At 40.7% G+C, this 22,206-nt stretch overlaps 1 protein-coding gene and 1 pseudogene across 2 annotated transcripts; both read left to right on the top strand.

The window, feature by feature from the left end:
- The first annotated feature begins 457 nt into the window (after positions 1–457).
- Positions 458–11,808, top strand: LOC146660622 (uncharacterized; annotated as a pseudogene). Its single transcript, XR_014913544.1, has 21 exons — positions 458–679; positions 1,070–1,104; positions 1,878–2,103; positions 2,689–2,895; positions 2,998–3,108; positions 3,343–3,442; positions 4,423–4,490; positions 4,590–4,660; positions 4,752–4,834; positions 4,920–5,031; positions 5,148–5,288; positions 5,503–5,603; positions 5,787–5,952; positions 8,387–8,471; positions 8,562–9,668; positions 9,865–10,169; positions 10,267–10,375; positions 10,544–10,682; positions 10,785–10,950; positions 11,102–11,181; positions 11,414–11,808. The product of XR_014913544.1 is annotated as an uncharacterized LOC146660622 (transcript).
- A 185-nt stretch (positions 11,809–11,993) lies between these two features.
- On the top strand, positions 11,994–14,110 carry LOC146660621 (U11/U12 small nuclear ribonucleoprotein 35 kDa protein-like). The gene is made up of 3 exons (XM_085421650.1): positions 11,994–12,054; positions 12,554–13,108; positions 13,152–14,110. The coding sequence occupies exons 1-2, from the start codon at positions 11,994–11,996 to the stop codon at positions 13,087–13,089; spliced, it is 597 nt and encodes a 198-aa protein (XP_085277776.1). The 3' UTR covers positions 13,090–13,108; positions 13,152–14,110.
- The last annotated feature ends 8,096 nt before the right edge of the window (positions 14,111–22,206 follow it).

The following is a 22,206-nucleotide window of genomic DNA, read 5'->3' as shown; positions in this document are numbered from 1 at the left end:
ACTCCGTTAAATGTCATAAATTCCGTTTTCATGGATGCCTGGATGTTAAACTCAATTGTTACACCTGGTAGAGCAGAACGCTGATCATTTTATTAAAGATGAAAGACTTTAGACAGTTTTTCAACGCTTAGTAATGCCATAGTTATCGTTTGATATATGGACCTGCAGCAGAGTTTAGGTCCAGACACGGCTAGTGACGTCAGACTGAACAAGGAGACGACTAAGCTCCAGTTACATCAGTGCAAGTAAACAAACAATATATATAAGAAGAGTAAGAAAATAAATATACACTTTAGGACTAGGGATAAAGGGATCAATAACAATTTAAAATTTACAGTTTGATGATTTAAAGTCTCACACACAACCGAAAGGGGAGGAGGGGGCGGCTGCTTCCAAATAGAGCGCATTTCATTCATAATGTTGTAAATCCAAGTCCATTATGTATTCATGATTTGAATCCTGGGTTGTGTGAAATCTCAGAAATGCACCCTAGACAAAGTGAATCTGTGAAAGGTGTGTTAGATCATGTTGTGGTGATCCTTGGGTTGAGGGATGGGTGTTCATACTGCAGTGCAAAATTAAAACCAATGGAAGATGGACAAGAAAAGTTCAAAGCCATCAGGTCCTCAGTTTAGAAAAAAGAGAAAAGAAGAGGAGGAGAAACGAGCAAAAGATACAGGTAAGCAGATGTGTCATTGGATAATGGCAGGTCATCCTGAAACAATCAGAATCAAAATACTTTATTAATCCCTAAGGAAATTATGTGGATTACAGTTGCTCCAAGAAGAAATGGTAAAAATAGTAACAGTAACGGACTAAACTCCAAACAATATATTATATTACAGATTTTAATATTAATTAGTCATTGTCAATTGTTGATTTGTTCTGTTCTCATTGTATGACGAATTATGATGGCTGTTTGGTAGCCGTTTGCATACTATGCATACTCTCTCTCTCTCTCTTCATATGTGTGTGTGTGTGTGTGTGTGTGTGTGTGTGTGTACAACAGCTTTATGTTAATGTACAAATATGTTTATGTGGTTTCCATGGTTTTTGCATCTTCTTTAAGTGCGCGTCATTCCATCTCGGATTTGGACAAGACTGGTAAGCTCTCAACTTGCTCTCCGTCTGATATGATCAGGGTTTTTTGTGTGTTTTCTTGAGGTTTTGCGACGCTGCGTGTTAAAGGCCTAGCAGCCGTCATTTAGCCAATGTGAGCCACTCTGTAAGAGCAGGTGGGAGGGAACAGCTGCTTCTGTTGTAAACGTGCTTCCGACTTGGAAATTTCCTCGGTCGAGTGGGTTATCTGGCATTTCCCCTCTTAAGTTTTCTAAACACTAATTTTTGTCGATATTTTAAGTTTGTTAGTTGGACAGAGTTAAATTAGATGTCGAAAGTTACTCTTGTCTACTGGTGTTTGTTATTTAAAAGGAATCTGACAAGATGATTCAAATAAAAACAAACGGTCAAAAACTAATATTTGGCTCTCACTTATGCTAGTCTGTTTTTGAATGTAAACAAATCATCCAATCTAACACAATTTCTGATACTTGTTTGCTGAAAGTTTAGGCGATGGTATGAGGGCAGTGTTTAATATAGCGTTATTTAACTATAAGCTATAAGAGACTTAGAGCTTTTTATTGTCATTGTGCAGTTTTTTGCACAGCGAAATTGGGTATAATCTGTTAATGTGGCTTTTGTATTTAGTTGTTGTTGTCCAAACTCACTGTACTGCTACCTAACCAGTGTAGGATTGATGTAGTATTTAAGTTTTCTTTCCCTTTCCCTTTTTCCAAAATAACAATGAGTTGTTGTTGTTTTTTTTGTTTTGTTTTGTTTTCAGTTCATAAACGTATGTGTCTATGTTCCTAATGCAGCTATGAACAATGACCATAGTTGACAGATCTTCAGAAAAGTCTGACCACGAGTCAGCCGGACTCGGACCTGGAGCTGCTGTGTACAACAGTACACCCTCCTCTGAGGACCAGCCCAAGGACCAAGGGGCTGGTCCTCAGAGTACACCCTCCTCTGAGGACCAGCCCAAGGACCAAGGGGCTGGTCCTCAGAGTACACCCTCCTCTGAGGACCAGCCCAAGGACCAAGGTCAGAGCAAAGCCTGGCTTTTTTTCAAAATGTCTTTTTAAGCTGTTTGAAGATTTTTATTGTCAGACAGAATAGTTTTCCAACCAGTTTTAGCAAATATGGAACCACACTTTTTAGCCATTATTTACCCATATTTGTCAGAATTGGTTTTAGTAACGTACAGCTAATCTTTTTGCTTCTGCTTTCACACAAGTTTGACAACTGCTTTTGTGGGTGTTGTGTTGCTGCTTCCCTTCTCCGTTCATTCATCCAGTTATGTAATGCATCCAGCTTTGCATGATCAGTCACTTCAGCTCGTGATGCAATTGCTGTTTTTATATAAAGACCGGCAGCCCAACTTGTTTAGCAGAAACAAAGGAGAAGGCAAATTGTCCTATCTTTCTTCCTGAGGCTGTTTAGGAGTTTTTCACAGTGGCCAGAATCACATTATATAACTGTTAATAGTTGTAGCTATTACTGTGATGTCCTGACATGACTTTGCCATGTGCCAGTGTGTGGTTGTATAAGTAAGGTGGCATTAAATTATCTCCTTTTTAAAATGTATTGAAACAGATTTTTAGTAATAATTGTGGCTCTGTGTGTCAGTGATCAGCAGTGGCGATGGAATTGACTTGCCCCAGAAGGTGCTGTTCTCACCAGATCGGCTCAGCCTAAATTGGGCCCAGGTTCACCTCATTGGTGCAGGCCTCCAGAACATGGGGAACACCTGCTTCCTCAACTCAGCCCTGCAGTGTCTCAGCTACACCCCTCCTTTAGCAAACTACATGCTGACGCGGGAGCACTCCAAAACATGTAAGTTTATTTCACCAACAGTGGTGTTACGCAGTCCTGCGCTGATTCTCACATTGTATCACTCCTTACTCACTCAGTATTTTGTCTCTGTCTCTGCTGCAGGTCATGAGCCAGGGTTCTGTATGATGTGTACCATGCAAAACCACATCATTCAGGTTTTTACCAACTCTGGGAATGTCATTAAGCCCATTGGTGTACTCAATGAGCTTGGGTGTAAGTGGATGACTGTTGTTGCTGTGCTCTGTGCAAAGTGTTTACCTATATTTTAATGATAAGAGGCGCTGTGTGACTGTTTACCTTTTGTAATTTTGGAGGGAAATAATCTGGAGGGATTTTGAATTCTGTTTTTAAATAAGTGTAAACTTGCATTTAACTGTGGTATCCTTTACAATAATTCACCTCCTGCTTTGTTTTTTGGTTCTGTTTTTCCTCGTTCCCCTCACACAGGGATTGCAAACCACTTCTGCTATGGAAGCCAGGAAGATGCTCATGAATTCCTGCGGTGCACAGTGGATGCTATGCAAAGGTCCTGCTTACCTGGAACCAAGTGAGTGTCATTTTACATTGCATGCATTCTAAACAAGTTAAACACACAAAAATATTTTTACTTGGGCTTGACAGTGTTTGCACTTTATTATGTAGTAAGATCCATAATTAGCTACGTAGAGGTAACACCGTGACAGTAGGAGAATATGAAATAAATCCTTTATCCTGTTTTTCAGGAAGTGCAGTTTATACTAGTTCCTTTTAACTATTAATGCTTCAATTGCTGAGAGTATTTTTCAGAAATGCAGATTCCTCAGTCTCTTGCCTGACTGACACCTCAGTTTACATACTAGGCAAGCCACTTGATATAATACCTCATTATTATATCAAGTTTTTTAATGAACTTGACTGCTCCAACACAGAAAGTATTCTTACACTGGGTGTGGTAGCTTGTTTTGGTAACAGGGCTTGAAAAGATCAGAAGCGGCTTAAACGTGTAGTAAAACAGGTGTCTGGGATTATGGCAGAGAGCTGCCAGACTTAGTGTCTAGTATAGATTTCTTCTGAGGCAACAGGGTAAGCAGTGTGAGCAGGAGCACTCAACCCCTCAGGTCATCTCTTATTCACCCTAATGGCATTAGTGCTATTATTGCAGCAGCAAAATTCAGAAAATCCAGGTTTTTCTATGTGTTACTATAGAGCTTCGAAGTCTATGTGCACATTTAACCAAAACTACACGTTTAACAGATGCACTGGGCTGAGTGTTGTGCTTCTTGTTAGACTCCTAAAAATAATTTATTAATTCATTTATTTTTTTAAGAACCTAAAGTGTCAATTCTCATCAAATCAATTCTTCCCGTGTAGCAGCAGATGGCCTCTTAAGTAATTAATCGTGCTCCAATTCCTCCTATTGTCTTTTCTGCTACTTGAATACTGTAAAGTGATTGTCTGGTTCCAAAATGCTAAAAAATAAATGGTCAGTCAGTTAATTGTTGCACTGTCCTTATTAGTTAACTTTTGTGCTTTATCTTTTTATTATAGATTGGACAGGCAAACGCAGGCAACCTCTTTCATCCATCAAGTGTTTGGCGGGTACCTAAGATCCAGAGGTAAGTCACTGTTTTTTAAGGTTTGATTTATTTTTCTTTTATTTGTCTTTTTATGTCTTACAGCTTGTGTGATACTCATAGCACTGATTTCTGTTTCAGTTAAATGTTTAAACTGCAAAGCTGTCTCAGATACATTTGACCCTTTTCTGGATATCACTCTGGAAATTAAGGTAATTGGACAACATTCAAAGTGACGTTGCTACTATGTATTCTCTGCATTATGGAGTGTGAGGTTTTTCCTCTCTCTCTCTGTTCATATAGACTGCTCCAAATGTCTCCAAAGCTCTGGAGCAGTTTGTCAAGCCAGAACAGCTGGGTGGCGAAAATGCTTATAAATGCACCAAGTAAGTCAAAGAGATGCCAAACCATGATGAGTTTTAGTGTTTAGGTGTGATTTTTGTCAACAAGCTGAATGTTTGTTTCCTTCAGGTGCAACAAAATGGTAACGGCCTCAAAAAGATTTACAATCCATCGCAGCGCCAATGTGCTCACCATCTCACTCAAACGCTTTGCAGACTTCAGTGGAGGCAAAATCACAAAGGCAAATGGCCAATAGTGTCTGCTTAAGTCATAAAGATACATGACAGATGCTTTGTTTTATTATAAAACAGGATATTTGCATGTAATGTTTGAATTTTTTTGTTTGGTGGTCATCAGGATGTGAAGTATTTGGAGCATCTGGATCTGCGGCCCTTCATGTCGCAGTCCCACGGGGAGCCCCAGCTCTACAGGCTGTATGCTGTGCTGGTTCACTCTGGATTGAGTTGTCATACTGGACACTATTTCTGCTATATTAAGGTACTGGCTGTGCCCGAATCTGTTTGAATGCTGCTGTTGCGTAGTACAAACAAACAAACACCATAAACAACACATTTCAGCAGAAAACTACTTTGTATGCATTGAAAGAAAGAAAAAAAAGACCCCTATATAACCATAAAATTCTTCTTTTTAGCTCAAATTCAATTCAGAAACTGAATCTGCTGTGTCACATCTCTCTCATTCTGTCTCACAGGCCAGCAATGAGCAGTGGTTTCAGATGAATGACTCGTCCGTGTCAGTCAGTGACATTAGCACTGTTCTCAACCAGCAGGCCTATGTCCTCTTCTACATCAAGTGAGTAAACATCGGTATTTTTAAACATTCTAGGCTTATTCCTTCAGTAGAACTTTTCCCATCATTATTTAATAATGTAGACATGTTTATTCTCACTTTTCTTGTAGAAAATGTATTATTATAACCTAATGTTATAATGTTGATGCTTTGTCATGGTTAATATTCTTTTTTCCATGTCATCAGGTGCACAGATGTGGGAAAAACTGGGGACTACAGCCACTTGAACCATAACGCTGGCGTATCTGGTCAGGCATCTCCCCAGCCGGTGGTGAGCCCACGCACCATCGCCACCATGCCTCACAACAGTGTTGGCTTCATAGGTCCCCAGCTGCCACCACACATGAACAAGGTACTTCCTCACCTGAGGGTACTGATAATGTTGTTGTTTTTGTTAAACCCAGTGTTTCATGCAAAATACATTTGTACCTTTCAATTGTGTCTGTTTGAAAAGAATGAAATGATATCATATATTCCTTATTGGCCTACATTTGTACAAAATTCCAAATTATATACACAAAGTCATAGAAATCACTGCTCCAATTGGTCATCATGATTTTAATATTCTCTTTTTCCATAACAATGAAATACGCCTTGGACAAATATGACACGTCAATATTTCATTAGTGTTGTCACATCACATCCTGTAAGCATCGTCTGTCTGTGTCCTTTCTCTGGAAATTAATATTTCCAGCCAATATAGGCAATCCATCAACATGGCTGGAGAGTTGGTAGTTATATACAGTCTGTATAAGTGTGGTTAATCCAATGAAGATTTGTAAGGAGATGGCAGTTACTGTGAATTTACAGCAGTTACACAGTGATTAGTAATAAACAGAGCCAGTGAGAGTGAGTGGATATAAGAAAGTCAGTGACTCAGGTGTGTCGATTGGTTCTGTTTGTGAGACTGGAGGAGACGTAGAAATCTTTTGTTTTAAATCTTAGTTAGGAAGATTCCTGTTTGAAAACAAGCACTTTTTGTGAGAAATACAAGAAGTACATCTGCAGAAAGCACACAGTTACATTCTGTCCATCATGTGGACAAAATCGAAAATGTTGAGCATTGAAAAACTGAGAACGTTGGGCAAGTTCAAAATACGTGTTTGTAAGAACGAAAAACCAAATTGTTCCTAAAATAGTTATGGAAAGTCACTGTTGTATGTCTGTGTTCTACATGTTTATCTGATGGAAAATAAAGGTGCTATTGTTTTATTGCAGTTTCTTGACAATTCTGAGTGGATTTACACAGTATGGGTCAAAATGACCCGCAACAAAATCAATGTCACTTTTTTGTTTTTCAACATAATACAAGGGTTAATTTCCAAAACTTCCATATGATCTTCAATTTGTAGCAGATCCACTATCACACAGCAGCTGGAGCAGTTTCAAATGGAGGTCAGTCCACTGCTGCCACCTGTGGCCAAGTACCAAGCCTACCATAGCCTACTACTAGATTAACTTGCTATGATGACATTGAGTAGAGGCTGAGTGGCTGCACTTACCCCTGGTACATCCAAATCTACCCACAAACATGTTGAAAGATGCAATGGCAGCAATGTGGCTTGTCAACACTGAAAACAATCAGTAAGCAAAGACAACAGGGATCACTTTTTTCTGTTTATTTAACATGCACAACATTTGTAGTCGCCTTCTGCACAGGGGAAGTCCACACACACTGTGTGGTACCACTTTCCACAGAAGGTGCATTCAATTTACAAGACTGAATGAGAAAGTCAGGGTCATTGTCTGACTGTTTATTACTAATCACTGTGTAACTGCTGTACATTCACAGTAACTGCCATCTCCTTACAAATGTTTATTAGATTAACCACACTTATACAGACTGTATATAACAACCAACTCTAAAATGTTTGTTCGCAGAGAAAAGACACAGACTACGGTAACGACATGTGATGTTACAAAACTAGTGAAATATTAGTGTCATTTCATTCATTTCAAAGGTTTATTTGCATGACGCACAAACAGACACAATTGAAAGGTACAAATGTATTGTGCATGAAACGAATTCAGACGTGGTGCAGATGTGTGTCACAAGTTGATCTGGCTGTAGGCTGTGGCACTTGGCCAGTGGTGGCACTGGTTGACTCGAGTCCATGTTAGTGCACACAAAGTAAACTGCTCGCTTTAGTTGTGAAGCAAAAACGCTGAATTCGGAGAAACAAACCGTGTGAGGGGAACGATAACGACAACAAGAGTCTCCCGATCGTTTACTCTTGTTGTCCTGTGAACAACATCGGCATGGTGTTAATTGTTTGCTGTTTTCGCGATCGCGTCGCGCATGAGGATAACCCTAGGTAAACTCGCCACATTTTTAAACATTTTGTTGTTCAACAGCATCAAGACTGACGGAGTGTGTTTGAGATAACCTCACAAGTGTCACAGATGACACATTTGGCGTTTTTTTGCTAGTCTGTAGGTAGCAGCTCCTGAAACGGAAGTCTGCCACACATCTGTTCGACTAACGCCAGTTGATCTAAACGCCAGTAGATCTGGAACACCGGCAGCCTCGCCTCTGTCAGTGCGCCTCAGGGCGGCTGTGGCTACAATTTAGCTTGCCATCACCAGTGTGTGTGAATGGGTGGATGACTGAACGTGTAAAGTGCTTTGGGGTCCTTAGGGACTAAGTAAAGCGCTATACAAATACAGGCCATTTACTTAATGCTGAAATCTAATCTATTGTATTAAATGGGTATGCTTGTAGTTTGGGTAATTTTGTTATGTCAACAAGTTCTGTTTTAAAACTTAATCTCTTGTTAACTGTTCAGATTGCTGAGGTGATTGATGATCGACCTGAGGAAGTGAAACAGATGGAAGTTTTTAGGACCAGCAACAGATGGAAAGCAATTGGAGGTAAATAAGAAGTCACAGAAGTAGGGGGGGATTTGTGCAATATTAAGTTAAGACTGTTGTTTACTATAGTTTTACTTCCTCTCCTAAAAGTGAATCAAAATGATGACACAGAGGAAGGAAATGGAAAAGAACATCAAAATACAGAGGCTGGCTCATTAAGCAGAGGTCGACATGACTCACCAGAGTTGTCTTCAAAGAGAAGAGGACAGGATTCTCCTGTCAAAAAGACCCGGCATGACTCTCCAGACATCTCTCCACCAAAGAGAAGTCGGAAGTACTCTCCGGATGTCTCTCCTCACAGGACAAGACGTCACGACTCTCCTGATGTCTCTCCTCCCAGGACTAGACCTCACGACTCTCCAGATGTCTCTCCTCCCAGGAGAAGACGTCATGACTCTCCAGATGTCTCTCCTCCCAGGACTAGACCTCACGACTCTCCAGATGTCTCTCCTCCCAAGAGAAGACGCCACGACTCTCCAGATGTCTCTCCTCCCAGGACTAGACCTCACGACTCTCCAGATGTCTCTCCTCCCAGGAGAAGACGTCATGACTCTCCAGATGTCTCTCCTCCCAGGACTAGACCTCACGACTCTCCAGATGTCTCTCCTCCCAGGAGAAGACGTCATGACTCTCCAGATGTCTCTCCTCCCAGGACTAGACCTCATGACTCTCCAGATGTCTCTCCTCCCAAGAGAAGACGTCACGACTCTCCTGTTGTCTCTCCTCCCAAGAGAAGACGTCATGACTCTCCAGATGTCTCTCCTCACAGGACTAGACCTCACGACTCTCCAGATGTCTCTCCTCCCAGGAGAAGACGTCACGACTCTCCTGATGTCTCTCCTCACAGGACTAGACCTCACGACTCTCCAGATGTCTCTCCTCCCAGGAGAAGACGTCATGACTCTCCAGATGTCTCTCCTCCCAGGACTAGACATCACAACTCTCCAGATGTCTCTCCTCCCAAGAGAAGACGTCACGACTCTCCTGATGTCTCTCCTCCCAGGAGAAGACGTCATGACTCTCCAGATGTCTCTCCTCCCAGGACTAGACATCACAACTCTCCAGATGTCTCTCCTCCCAAGAGAAGACGTCACGACTCTCCAGATGTCTCTCCTCCCAGGAGAAGACGCCATGACTCCCCAGACTTGTCACCACCAAGACAGTGTTCAGGAAAGTCAGAAAAAATGCAAAGTAAAGGTGAGTGATCCATTTAAATTGTAAAGTGGAATCTGGTGTGGCATATGAATAAAAGTAAAAAGCAGAGACCCATTTAACATGAGTTTTGAATTGAAATTTATTTTAAAGACATAGCTTGATCTAATAATAAATCTTTAATTTTTGTTCAAAAGGCATTACAAAATGAAAATTAACAAATTAACTGTGTCTTTGTCAGATTCAGCCTCCAACAAAAGCAAGCTCAGCTCATCCTTGTTAAGTAAAAAACGCTCACCGGATCCTCATCGGTCAGCGGTGGCTAAGAAGGGTCAGAATAGACATGATTCAGACTCGGATCCGTCTCCCCCGAGGAAAAGGCCCCTGAAGGGAAACGCCTCAGACTCCGACCAATCTCCCCCAAGGAGGCCCTCAAAAACTAAACGGGGCTCAGACTCTGACCAGTCTCCACCCAGGGGGCAGCCACCGAGTGGAAGGGACTCGGATGGAGATTTGTCACCACCTCGTAGGCCAGGCCAGTCACAGGTAAGCAGACTGTGTTGGAACAAAGATTAATGTCAAATCTGATTTCACTCAAATGTTATATTTTTCAATTGTCTTTTTTTTTTTTTTTTATAACCAGGGCCAAAGGATGCTATCTGGTGGAAAGGCAGGCCTGGTTTCTGTGGACATTCTAAGGAAAGAGCAAAAGGAGAACAGACGCAGAGAAAAACACAATCAGCCACTTGAAGGTTTCATCAACTTTTCTCTCTTAAGATTTTTTTACACCCATTGATTGAAGAGCTTCATACAGCTTTGCATCTCATTTCAGCTTATCATCTATATTGTCGTATTTTATTTAGTCCTAAAATTAAATAATGAAGTTTCTACATACTTACCCATTCATCCCCTTTGACCAGATGAATCGCGTAACGCTCAGACGATTTTCAGAGACAAAAGTGGCAAAAGCAGGGATCTGGATTCAGAGAGAAATGAACAGAAAAAGAAAGCTGGTGAAAAAGCGGCAACAGACAAGAAATACGCTCAGTGGGGAAAAAGGTAAATGTGCATGATCATTTCAAATATCACAGTTTATGTGATTATATCCACATAAAAAATTATAAAAGTGGTTCAATGGTTTATGTTAAAATGTATGTATAGGTTGGCACAGATCCAGATGCATCACCAGAAACTTAAGGAAGCGCTGCGCGAAGCCCTTAAGCCACTTGAGGATCTTGACCGCATGTTGAGAGAACAGGAAAGAGAAGGCGATCCTATGGCTGCAATGCTCAGGCGTAAAAAGGACCGTGGCACAAAAACACAAGATGTTTAACATTACATATGTTTTATTTTATTTATGACTTTATTTTATTTCACCAGGTCAATCCTTGTAAGAAGCTTTTAAATAGCAGCAGTTTTGTTTTTGCTACTGTTTGTATTTTTATTTATTTGTATGTTTGTTTTGATTTTTTGTAGAGAAACCTCGATATAAAGGCCCTGCTCCACCTCCAAACCGGTTCAATATTCCACCGGGGTACCGCTGGGACGGAGTTGACAGGTAGAGTTTGTGCATCGGTGACAGAGGAAAACTGTTGAGGACAGAACTGTAGTTTAATATTGAATGTTTTTAATACACACATCAGTTTGTCATTTTGCACATTAATGGTAAAGAAATTGTGATCATTTTTTTCCACGTCTATATTAAATTTGCGCCTAATTGAATGGATTGTCTTTGGCCTTTTAGCTTGTCGTATCATAATTAATAGGGTTATTTTATTTGTGTCTTGCAGGTCAAATGGTTTTGAACAGAAACGCTACCAGAGGATAAAAAGGCTGTGCAGGAAGCGGCCTATAAATGGAGTGTGGCGGATATGTAAAGGCTTTCAGAAAATGATGAATCTGGAGCAGAGCTAAAGAGCACACCTGCTCAACCTTTATGTATAATTTTTATGCTGTTAGAACAACAAGACTAGATGCATCTACGCAGCAAAAGTTCTTTTTTAAATAAACTACATAGAAGAATTTGTTTCACCTTTCCAAACCCTTTTGATACTGTACCATGTGTATCAGATGGAACTGTACAGAAAAATGAAGTGAAGCATGTTCACAATTTTTGTAAGAAGTTATTCACCGTGGAGCAGAAGCTGTTGTGGTTTCAGTGTTTTATTAAAGAATGTTTTTGTAATGCATTGTCCCAAGAGTGTTCAGGCACCTGTAACTTGGATAGCATTTGACATTCAGTCTTTTTAGATAATTTTATACACTTACCACCCATTTTATTAGGCAACAGTAACTCAAATAACCGCTTGTTACAACCAACATATTTTGGTCCTGGACATAGAAATAGAGACATGTCCCTCATGACTCCAAATGAAACGTAGTGCACAGCAACCAAATGCTGAAAGAGAGTGTCCACAGCTGACTGTCGATGGTATGGTATAGCTGTGAGGGTTTTGTGTACAAGATAAATGCACATTTGAGAGTTCTGTGGTGTAGCTAAAAAGACTGGCCTACAGAGATGTGAAAAAAGCGGCATTCAAATAAGTCATTCCTTGCCATATTAATCAGGGAGTGCATACACTGACAGGATGCTGTGACTCTCACAGTGAGGGAATCAGGTTGGGCTCTAATATTTTTTCTAGCAATGTCCGATTCAGTCTAACATCTGTAAAAGTTTTAAGGCACTTTCCACCAGCACTGTCAAAAAGAATTATGGAAGAATGATTTGTAGAATCAAGGAATCGGTGTCCTGGTTGCACATGCTAGACCAATGGCTTAATAACACAACAATGCTATTGCCTTTAATCTGTCACTATCTATGCTATTGATTATGGTGTAATTATATAAAATTATTATTTTTTTTTAAAAAGTGACAGTATTGTGCAATGAATAAAAAGTTTTATTTATAAACTTTTTATTTTTATAAAAAGTATTATTTATTATTATAATAAACCTTACTTCATATAAACTACACAAAGTGTTCTCTAAGTACGGAGACATCCAGCGGCTCCGGCTGGTCCGGGACATTGTCACGGGTTTCTCCAAAAGATATGCCTTCATTGAGTACAAAGAGGAGCGATCTGTGGTCGGGACAGCTAACAAGCTGGTGGTCGACCAGCATGAAGTGTTCGTGGATTTTGAGCAAGAGAGGACTCTTAAAGGATGGGTGCCGCGGCGGCTCGGCGGCGGGCTTGGAGGGAAAAAGGAATCCGGACAGCTGCGGTTCGGCGGCAGGGACAGGCCTTTCCGTAAACCCATCAATCTCGGGGTAGACCCGGTGCAGGAACGAGGTGGTGGTGGTGGAGGGAGGGAGTGGGACAGACCAAGCGGGAGAGCCAGAGAGGATCGGGACCGACACAGAACAGAAGAGTGGGGCAACAGAGGAAGGAGAGATGACCGGGACAGAGGCCGAGAGTGGGATGACCGCAGGCACGGAGACAGGAGCAGGCACCGGGACCGGAGATGAAGCATGTGGCTGCACTTCAGCGGTACTGCAAGACTGACGGATGGTTCAAAGCACAGCTGAAGGCTTTCAAAGGAGGACAGTGAATGAGTGTGTGACTTGGATAACTGTTTGTGTGAAAGGTTACTTTTTTGTATGCTGATATTCTTCAGATTGTACTGTATGGTAATCAGGACTCTGCCTGTGGCTGTCATATTCAGTTCTTCTCAGGGAAGTCTCAGGAATGACAAAGTAGGGTTGTTGTGTTTTGTTGGGGTTTTTTTTTTTTTACAACTCTTTATTCTAGCGAAAAAATTACAATACGGGTGGTGTCCAGCCAAATGAGACTTACATCCATCATGTCAAACATGAGCGCCAGCAGCCAGAATCACTGCTTAAGAGTCCAATTGGATTGCTTTGGGAAATCGGAACTGTATTTTTATACAGTTATCATAAATATTATTACCCCACATATACAATTCAAATTTTATTTCTTGCAATTTAAGTCCCAACAGACTTTTTTCCCCATTTACTACAGAATGTTGTTTATCATGTAGATAAACTGAGACAAACAAAACTGCATTTCTTTTTCTGATATTAAGATATTCCAGGGATTAAATGTGTAGTTAAACTTCTTTTCACTGACAGAAAGGGAAGTTTCGCTGGTCCGGCCCACTCAATGTCAAAGGCTATATGTGACTCACAATGTAAAATGAGTTTGCAGTTTTGTTTTGTTTTTAAAAAAGCATAAGTTTAAGAGCACATTGTCAGTCCCATTTCTTTTTAAAAAATGTAAATCAGATTATATCATAAACAATAAAATTCGTCATTGTTTTGAAATCTAAGGTGTTACTGTTTGTCAAAGTGTTGCAACATGTTTAAGATTTCCCAAGTTGGGTAGTTTTCCAGTGTAGCCTCATGTGACCCCTGTTTTCAGAGTTGGTAATGATGTGTTGTGCAAGATTTATACTTGAGGGAAGAAAACTCAGTATTCAAACACATTTACTCCTTTTTCCATATACATGCAACTCAGGAATTTGAATCAAATGCTTACTCAAATCAAATCAAAATCAAATCAAATCACTTTTCTTGTCACATCACATGTGCAGGCACACTGGCACAGCACATGCGAGTGAAATTCTTGTGTGCGAGCCCCACAAGCAACAGAGATGTGCAAACACAACAACACAAACGAGCAAAATACAAGAATGGCCAACCTGAAACTAATAAATATATGTACAATATATAATAGTGTATGCATTTCTGGATGTGTATACTAAATATTTTCCTACGTGTGTGTGTGTGTGTGTGTGTGTGTGTGTGTGTGTGTGTGTGTGTGTGTGTGTATACACATTTTTACAAATTAAATAGTAAAAAAAAAAAAAAAAAAAAAAAAAAAAATAATAATAATAATAAAATATATAAAATATACAGAGTTGAATATGTGCAAAACAAGTGGCATTTATATACAGTGTGGAGTGCATAATGTTGAAGTTCCAGTAGTGAAGCTGAGGTGTCTATGACGTGTTCAGCAGTCTGATGGCCTGGTGGAAGAAGCTGTCTCTCAGTCTGCTGGTACGGGACCGGATGCTGCAGAACCTCCTTCCTGATGGAAGCAGTCTGAACAGTTTATGGCTGGGGTGACTGGAGTCCTTGATGATCCTCCCCGCTTTCCTCAGGCAGCGCTTCCTGTAGATGTCTTGGAGGGAGGGAAGCTCACCTCCAATTATCCGTTCAGAGCACTGCACTACTCGCTGGAGAGCTTTGCAGTTGTAGGCGGTGCTGTTGCCATACCAGGTGGTGATGCATCCAGTGAGGATGCTCTCAATGGCACAGTGATAGAAGGTCCTGAGGATGCGGGGGCTCATGCCGAATCTTTTCAGTCTCCTGAGAAAGAAGAGGCGCTGCTGCGCCTTCTTCACTGTTTTGTTTGTGTGTACTGACCACGTAAGATCCTCAGCCAGGTGTACTCCAAGGAACCAGAAGCTGCTCACTCTCTCCACAGCAGCGCCGTTGATGGTGATGGGGGTGTGTACTTCTCTGCACCTCCGGAAGTCCACTATCAACTCCTTTGTCTTTGCGACGTTGAGGGTGAGATGGTTGTCTTGACACCAGTGGGTCAGGGCGCTGACCTCCTCCCTGTAAGCCGTCTCATCACCGTTGGTGATAAGACCCACCACTGTAGTGTCGTCCGCAAACTTCACAATGATGTTGGAGCTGTTAGTGGCTGTGCAGTCGTAGGTGTAGAGTGAGTACAGGAGAGGGCTCAGTACACACCCCTGTGGAGCACCAGTGTTCAGTGTGATGGGGGATGAGGTGATGCTGCCCAGTCTGACCACCTGGCGTCTGTCAGACAGGAAGCTAAGGATCCAGCTGCAGAGGGAGCTGCTCAGTCCTAGATCCTGCAGTTTCCTGTCCAGCTTCGAGGGAACGATGGTATTGAATGCTGAGCTGTAATCTACAAACAGCATCCTCACATACGTGTCTCTCTTCTCCAGGTGTGACAGGGCAGTGTGTAGTGTCAGGGCTATGGCATCATCAGTGGACCTGTTGTGGCGGTATGCAAACTGTAGAGGGTCCAGTGAGTCGGGTAGTGCAGAGCAGATGAAGTCCCTGACCAGCTACTCAGCTCTTACTCAGCCATCTGATCCTCGGTCCTGCCCAGTGAGGTCAATCAGCTTTCGGTTATGGGTCACTGGGTGGATTCTTAAACTGTGCACAAGTATTTCTGAAGTCATCAATATGAAAGATGACGGGAAATGAATCTCTTATTTCATTAAAAGGTAATTCTCTAATGTACCAGAAAAAAACGAGAGGTAGAACCAACTTTTATTTCCAAGTATGTTCTGAGTAGTAAGCTGTCAATTGTAGTGTTATTTATACGAAGAGACAATGAAGTTAGTGCAAACACATATACGTCAAACACACTGAAAACTGAGGCTTTTTTCCACTGGTTTGTGTTTATTACTGTATGATTATTGGGAATACATGCTGGGACAAGACAAATTTCAAGCATTTGTTAAATATGACTTTGACATTTAATATTAATCATGCATGTATGCAAACATGCAAGATGATTTCCACTGCCACTTAGAAGTCATGCTTAGCTGGTCTTTGCCTTCCACCGTACCCGACATTCACGATGGGCCAGCCTGGGTAAGTCTCTCTTTGGACCGTGCTGAAGTTGATCCTGTGAATCAGAAGAATCAGAGCACGCAGACACAGAGTAGCTGCTCCCTACATGAAGGACACTGTGATGATGATAAACCTGCTCTCACCTGAACGCAGGGTTAATGCCAATGTTGTCAGGCTGCGGGAAAGCAGGTGTCCGCCTCCTGTGGCAGGAGGATGGGGGAGGGAAGTCTTTCTGATACTGAGACTGCATCTGGGCTGTTTCCTGTTCGTTTTTTGCTGCTGCTGACATGTGATCACGGTTGCCTTCTTGCTCATTCCCTCTCACTTCTCTGTCCTCGCGTCTGTTTCCTCTTCCTGTTTATCATGAGGATGCAGGAGGAGAATGGTGAGATTCCTGTTGTGTGTTACAGCCTGCTGAAGGGTAATCAGAACTTTGCTAAAGGCAGAATTTCATCAACAGTAATCACACTTTCCATAAATAAACTTTCTTACTTTCTTGATCATACTACATGTATTACACTATTTGCTTTTTTCATTTTAATCTTGAGAGAATAATACTTTATACATAAATGAGATGAAATGTTCTTATGAATATAAATCATTTGCTTTGGATGTCGCAGAGCTGTGTGAAGGACACGGGAACACATACACAAATAATTACTGCTGAGGGCAATCCAATCCTGTGTCTGTGAGTAAGAGTGGCAGGAATTTCACTGCACAGCAGAGAAAACAATATCACTCCTCCAGATGCTCTGTGTCTATAACAGCATTTTCACATTTAACCTTATATGGTCTTTCTTATGTTCTATTTGAGGTATTAAATACTTTATTACAGTGTTTTTCAGTTTAATGGCAGTGTAGGGTTTTTTTTTAATCTAAGCTTTAATCACAAAATCACCTTTATAATCTCTACCATCTCTGCCTTCTCACTCATAGCACACTGCCCAAACCATTTCCAAGACACACACATGCACTGAACAGAAAGCCACAGCCTTGCGTGCCATCATAAATGAGTCTTATCTTTATACAGACATGATGAGTTTACTCTCTAGGGTGAGCCAAGTCTGTTGACCTTTGCCTGGATCTTGGTCTGGGATAGGCCTGAAGCAGAAAGCCTCACGTGATGTGGTCTCCATCTTAGCAGGTGTGTCCGGGTAGAGGAGGAATCCTAAAAAGGGTGAAACGTAGACTGTTGACTCTTGTTCCCCTTTTTTAACCCACTACTTTGGAGTGATTCCAGTTAAATCAAATCAAATCAAATCACTTTTATTGTCACATCACATGTGCAGGTACATTGGTACAGCACATGTGAGTGAAATTCTTGTGTGCGAGCTTCACAAGCAACAGAGTTGTGCAAAATACAATAATGTAAACAAGCAAAACACAAGAATGGCTACATCTGAAACTAATAAATATATGTACAATATATAATAGTATATGCATTTCTGGATGTGTATACTAAATATTTTCCTACGTGTGTGTGTGTGTGTGTGTGTGTGTGTACACATATTTTACAAGTTTCACAGTTTCTGAAATCTTTCCAGTTAGGTCTCTTTTTCACAGCTTGTTTACTTTGCATATAAATTCTATAAAATATGCTTAATGACAGTGACAATTAATCATTCACACAGACCTGATTTTTGTGACAACAAAACAAAGTTTTATTTCTGTCTGTTTATTTAGTGATGTGCACCGAGATTAAAGCGAGATCAGAAATAATGACGGTAATTTTGAATCCTTTTGTTATTTCTTGACTAGGACATTGTTTCTATTTCTGTTTTACTCTTTTCAGTGTTTGAACTTTCTTTCTTTTTTTCCTTTGCCACTGAGCTTTTTTTACAAACACTAATTTAGATGATTAAAGCTGACAGTGGAGGATTTGAGAGCATAAGTAACTTTATCTGTTGCTGGTATGAAGGAGCAGCAGGACTTTACCTGCCACTGTTGGTGGTTCGCCCCTGTAGGGTCTACTGCGCAGAAAGAATTCGTGGTGGCGACGTGGTTGCTGCAGGCTGGCATTTTCAAAGAACATTTTGTCTGCTGGTTCCTGGATCACTGGCATCACCCGATGTTCTAAATCTTTGGTGTCTGCTCCTAAAAAAGTTTTAGAAAAGATGCATTAAAAAGTAAGACAAAAAAACTATCAGAATTTAATTTTAAAAAAAAAACTACCAAATCCAAGAATAATAACTATGAAATTTAAAATGGAGGGCATTGTGACTGTAATGCTTACCTTCCTTTAAAAAAACACATAAGCTTTCTGCCGTGTTACCCTCTACTTCCTATATTTCTCTGCACTGTGAGTGTTTGTGTGCCCGCTTATACAAAGAGCTTCTTAAAGCTTGTTTACTGCAGTAGTCATGGTGTTCTGTTGTTCACCGGTGGCTGGCAGATAGAGCAGTAACCAGCTGGGACAATAAAGCAGATGAAGTACCAGAATGCTGAAACTTTGGTCCGTGAGTTCAGTCAGACAGGTTTAAAAGGGAATATGCTCCAAAATGAGAATTTTTATAAGTAATATTATTAAAATAAAGGCTGGATGACCATTTTTTAAAAACTGATTCAACTAGGTAATAAGTAAACTAGAAAGTTGGCCAGAGACTCCATTCTCCACTAAAGCCAACGATCTGTTTTTGAATTTAAAATAAAAGTGATCTGGATTCGCTTCACCTGTCCACCAAGCTTGACTTGGTAGTTTGTCTTGCTGACAGACAGGCATAAAATATCACCACCCGTAAGCTAGAAGTGCCGAGCTAAGCCTTGTTTCCAAAGTTAATGCGTTTAAATGTCTTGCAAGGGTGGCTGCACAGTACCAAGTGTGATGATGGCAAAATAAATTTGACCACAGCAGTGTTAAGTGACACACCAAGCCAAGAAAGGAATGGGAAAAAAGAAGGGGGGAAGAGAAAATGACAAGTTTCCCATTCAGTAGTTACCCTGGGGCATTTGGCTAGAACTCAGCAATGTTCCCTGCGTCTTTGACATGAATCCAGCATTACTTTTTTCACATTAGAGGGCTTGTTTGAGCCTGCACTTTTCAGCAGGTAGTCTTATATTTATGGAAAAACTCTTAAGTGATGCAATCCTTTTTAAGGTATTTTTTTGTTTATTGTAAATTCCTCACAAGCTTGCAAATCACTTACTATAATATATGACAACAATAATCTGAGGTGTTGGCGGAAGATGTCATTTTAAACCCTATTTGTCTGAGACTTTTACCACTATGTTGTGCATTTTCAGTATGTGAGTGTTATTTTTTTTATCCTTTTTATCCAATTTCCCCCAATTTTTATCCGTTGTTCTCCTAACCCACATACTGAGTATGTCTCGGTACAAGGTCTACCGAACCTCTGAATCTCGTGGTGCTTCTTTTTGTTTTTCGAATGTTTTTTTTTTTTTTAAAGGGAGAGAGCGGCATGACAAAACTAATTTCTAAAAACAAAAACCCTCTGCATCTGGTGAAGAAAGTTAAAATTACAGAGTGAATCTTAGGCTTCACAAATGGGAACGAAGATGAAAATGAAAGCTGGGAAATGTTCTCAAGTCTTTCCAGGGTTAACATGGAGGTATCAGTCAGCAAAGCTCTGTTCCCACCACTGCACTCATCACCCCCCACACCACCCTCCCTCCCTCCCCTTGCACAAATAACTCCATTAGTTTCACGGCTCCCAGTGGGATCAAAGAAAGAAATACAGTAAAACATTGCATCGTTTTTTTCAAAAATGAAAGAAAGTTCAAACACTGAAAAGAGTAAAACAGAAATAGAAACAATGTCCTAGTCAAGAAATAACAAAAGGATTCAAAATTACCGTCATTATTTCTGATCTCGCTTTAATCTCGGTGCACATCACTAAATAAACAGACAGAAATAAAACTTTGTTTTGTTGTCACAAAAATCAGGTCTGTGTGAATGATTAATTGTCACTGCCATTACGCATATTTTATAGAATTTATATGCAAAGTAAACAAGCTGTGAAAAAGAGACCTAACTGGAAAGATTTCAGAAACTGTGAACAGCGTTGGGCTACATGTTCTGTGCTAACTGGAATCACTCCAAAGTAGTGGGTTTAAAAAAGGGGAACAAGAGTCAACAGTCTACATTTCACCCTTTTTAGGATTCCTCCTCTACCCGGACACACCTGCTAAGATGGAGACCACATCACGTGAGGCTTTCTGCTTCAGGCCTATCCCAGACCAAGATCCAGGCAAAGGTCAACAGACTTGGCTCACCCTAGAGAGTAAACTCATCATGTCTGTATAAAGATAAGACTCATTTATGATGGCACGCAAGGCTGTGGCTTTCTGTTCAGTGCATGTGTGTGTCTTGGAAATGGTTTGGGCAGTGTGCTATGAGTGAGAAGGCAGAGATGGTAGAGATTATAAAGGTGATTTTGTGATTAAAGCTTAGATTAAAAAAAACCCTACACTGCCATTAAACTGAAAAACACTGTAATAAAGTATTTAATACCTCAAATAGAACATAAGAAAGACCATATAAGGTTAAATGTGAAAATGCTGTTATAGACACAGAGCATCTGGAGGAGTGATATTGTTTTCTCTGCTGTGCAGTGAAATTCCTGCCACTCTTACTCACAGACACAGGATTGGATTGCCCTCAGCAGTAATTATTTGTGTATGTGTTCCCGTGTCCTTCACACAGCTCTGCGACATCCAAAGCAAATGATTTATATTCATAAGAACATTTCATCTCATTTATGTATAAAGTATTATTCTCTCAAGATTAAAATGAAAAAAGCAAATAGTGTAATACATGTAGTATGATCAAGAAAGTAAGAAAGTTTATTTATGGAAAGTGTGATTACTGTTGATGAAATTCTGCCTTTAGCAAAGTTCTGATTACCCTTCAGCAGGCTGTAACACACAACAGGAATCTCACCATTCTCCTCCTGCATCCTCATGATAAACAGGAAGAGGAAACAGACGCGAGGACAGAGAAGTGAGAGGGAATGAGCAAGAAGGCAACCGTGATCACATGTCAGCAGCAGCAAAAAACGAACAGGAAACAGCCCAGATGCAGTCTCAGTATCAGAAAGACTTCCCTCCCCCATCCTCCTGCCACAGGAGGCGGACACCTGCTTTCCCGCAGCCTGACAACATTGGCATTAACCCTGCGTTCAGGTGAGAGCAGGTTTATCATCATCACAGTGTCCTTCATGTAGGGAGCAGCTACTCTGTGTCTGCGTGCTCTGATTCTTCTGATTCACAGGATCAACTTCAGCACGGTCCAAAGAGAGACTTACCCAGGCTGGCCCATCGTGAATGTCGGGTACGGTGGAAGGCAAAGACCAGCTAAGCATGACTTCTAAGCGGCAGTGGAAATCATCTTGCATGTTTGCATACATGCATGATTAATATTAAATGTCAAAGTCATATTTAACAAATGCTTGAAATTTGTCTTGTCCCAGCATGTATTCCCAATAATCATACAGTAATAAACACAAACCAGTGGAAAAAAGCCTCAGTTTTCAGTGTGTTTGACGTATATGTGTTTGCACTAACTTCATTGTCTCTTCGTATAAATAACACTACAATTGACAGCTTACTACTCAGAACATACTTGGAAATAAAAGTCAGTTCTACCTCTTGTTTTTTTCTGGTACATTAGAGAATTACCTTTTAATGAAATAAGAGATTCATTTCCCGTCATCTTTCATATTGATGACTTCAGAAATACTTGTGCACAGTTTAAGAATCCACCCAGTGACCCATAACCGAAAGCTGATTGACCTCACTGGGCAGGACCGAGGATCAGATGGCTGAGTAAGAGCTGAGTAAGCATTTGATTCAAATTCCTGAGTTGCATGTATATGGAAAAAGGAGTAAATGTGTTTGAATACTGAGTTTTCTTCCCTCAAGTATAAATCTTGCACAACACATCATTACCAACTCTGAAAACAGGGGTCACATGAGGCTACACTGGAAAACTACCCAACTTGGGAAATCTTAAACATGTTGCAACACTTTGACAAACAGTAACACCTTAGA

The sequence above is a fragment of the Rhamphochromis longiceps genome, linkage group LG10 (assembly GCF_057381845.1).
Source record: "Rhamphochromis longiceps isolate RC_006_pf linkage group LG10, R_longiceps_female_GT1.1, whole genome shotgun sequence".
Lineage (NCBI taxonomy): Eukaryota > Metazoa > Chordata > Actinopteri > Cichliformes > Cichlidae > Rhamphochromis > Rhamphochromis longiceps.
Note: the sequence above shows the minus strand (reverse complement) of the source record. Positions and strands in the feature narration are given on the sequence as shown.

Excerpts from the sequence above, each read along its gene's own strand:
- LOC146660621 (XM_085421650.1), top strand. The coding sequence starts at position 11,994 with ATGAAACGTAGTGCACAGCAACCAAATGCTGAAAGAGAGTGTCCACAG. Across the intron at positions 12,055-12,553 it reads TCCACAGCTGACTGTCGATG|TATTATTTATTATTATAATA; the intron begins GTATGGTATAGC and ends TTTTATAAAAAG.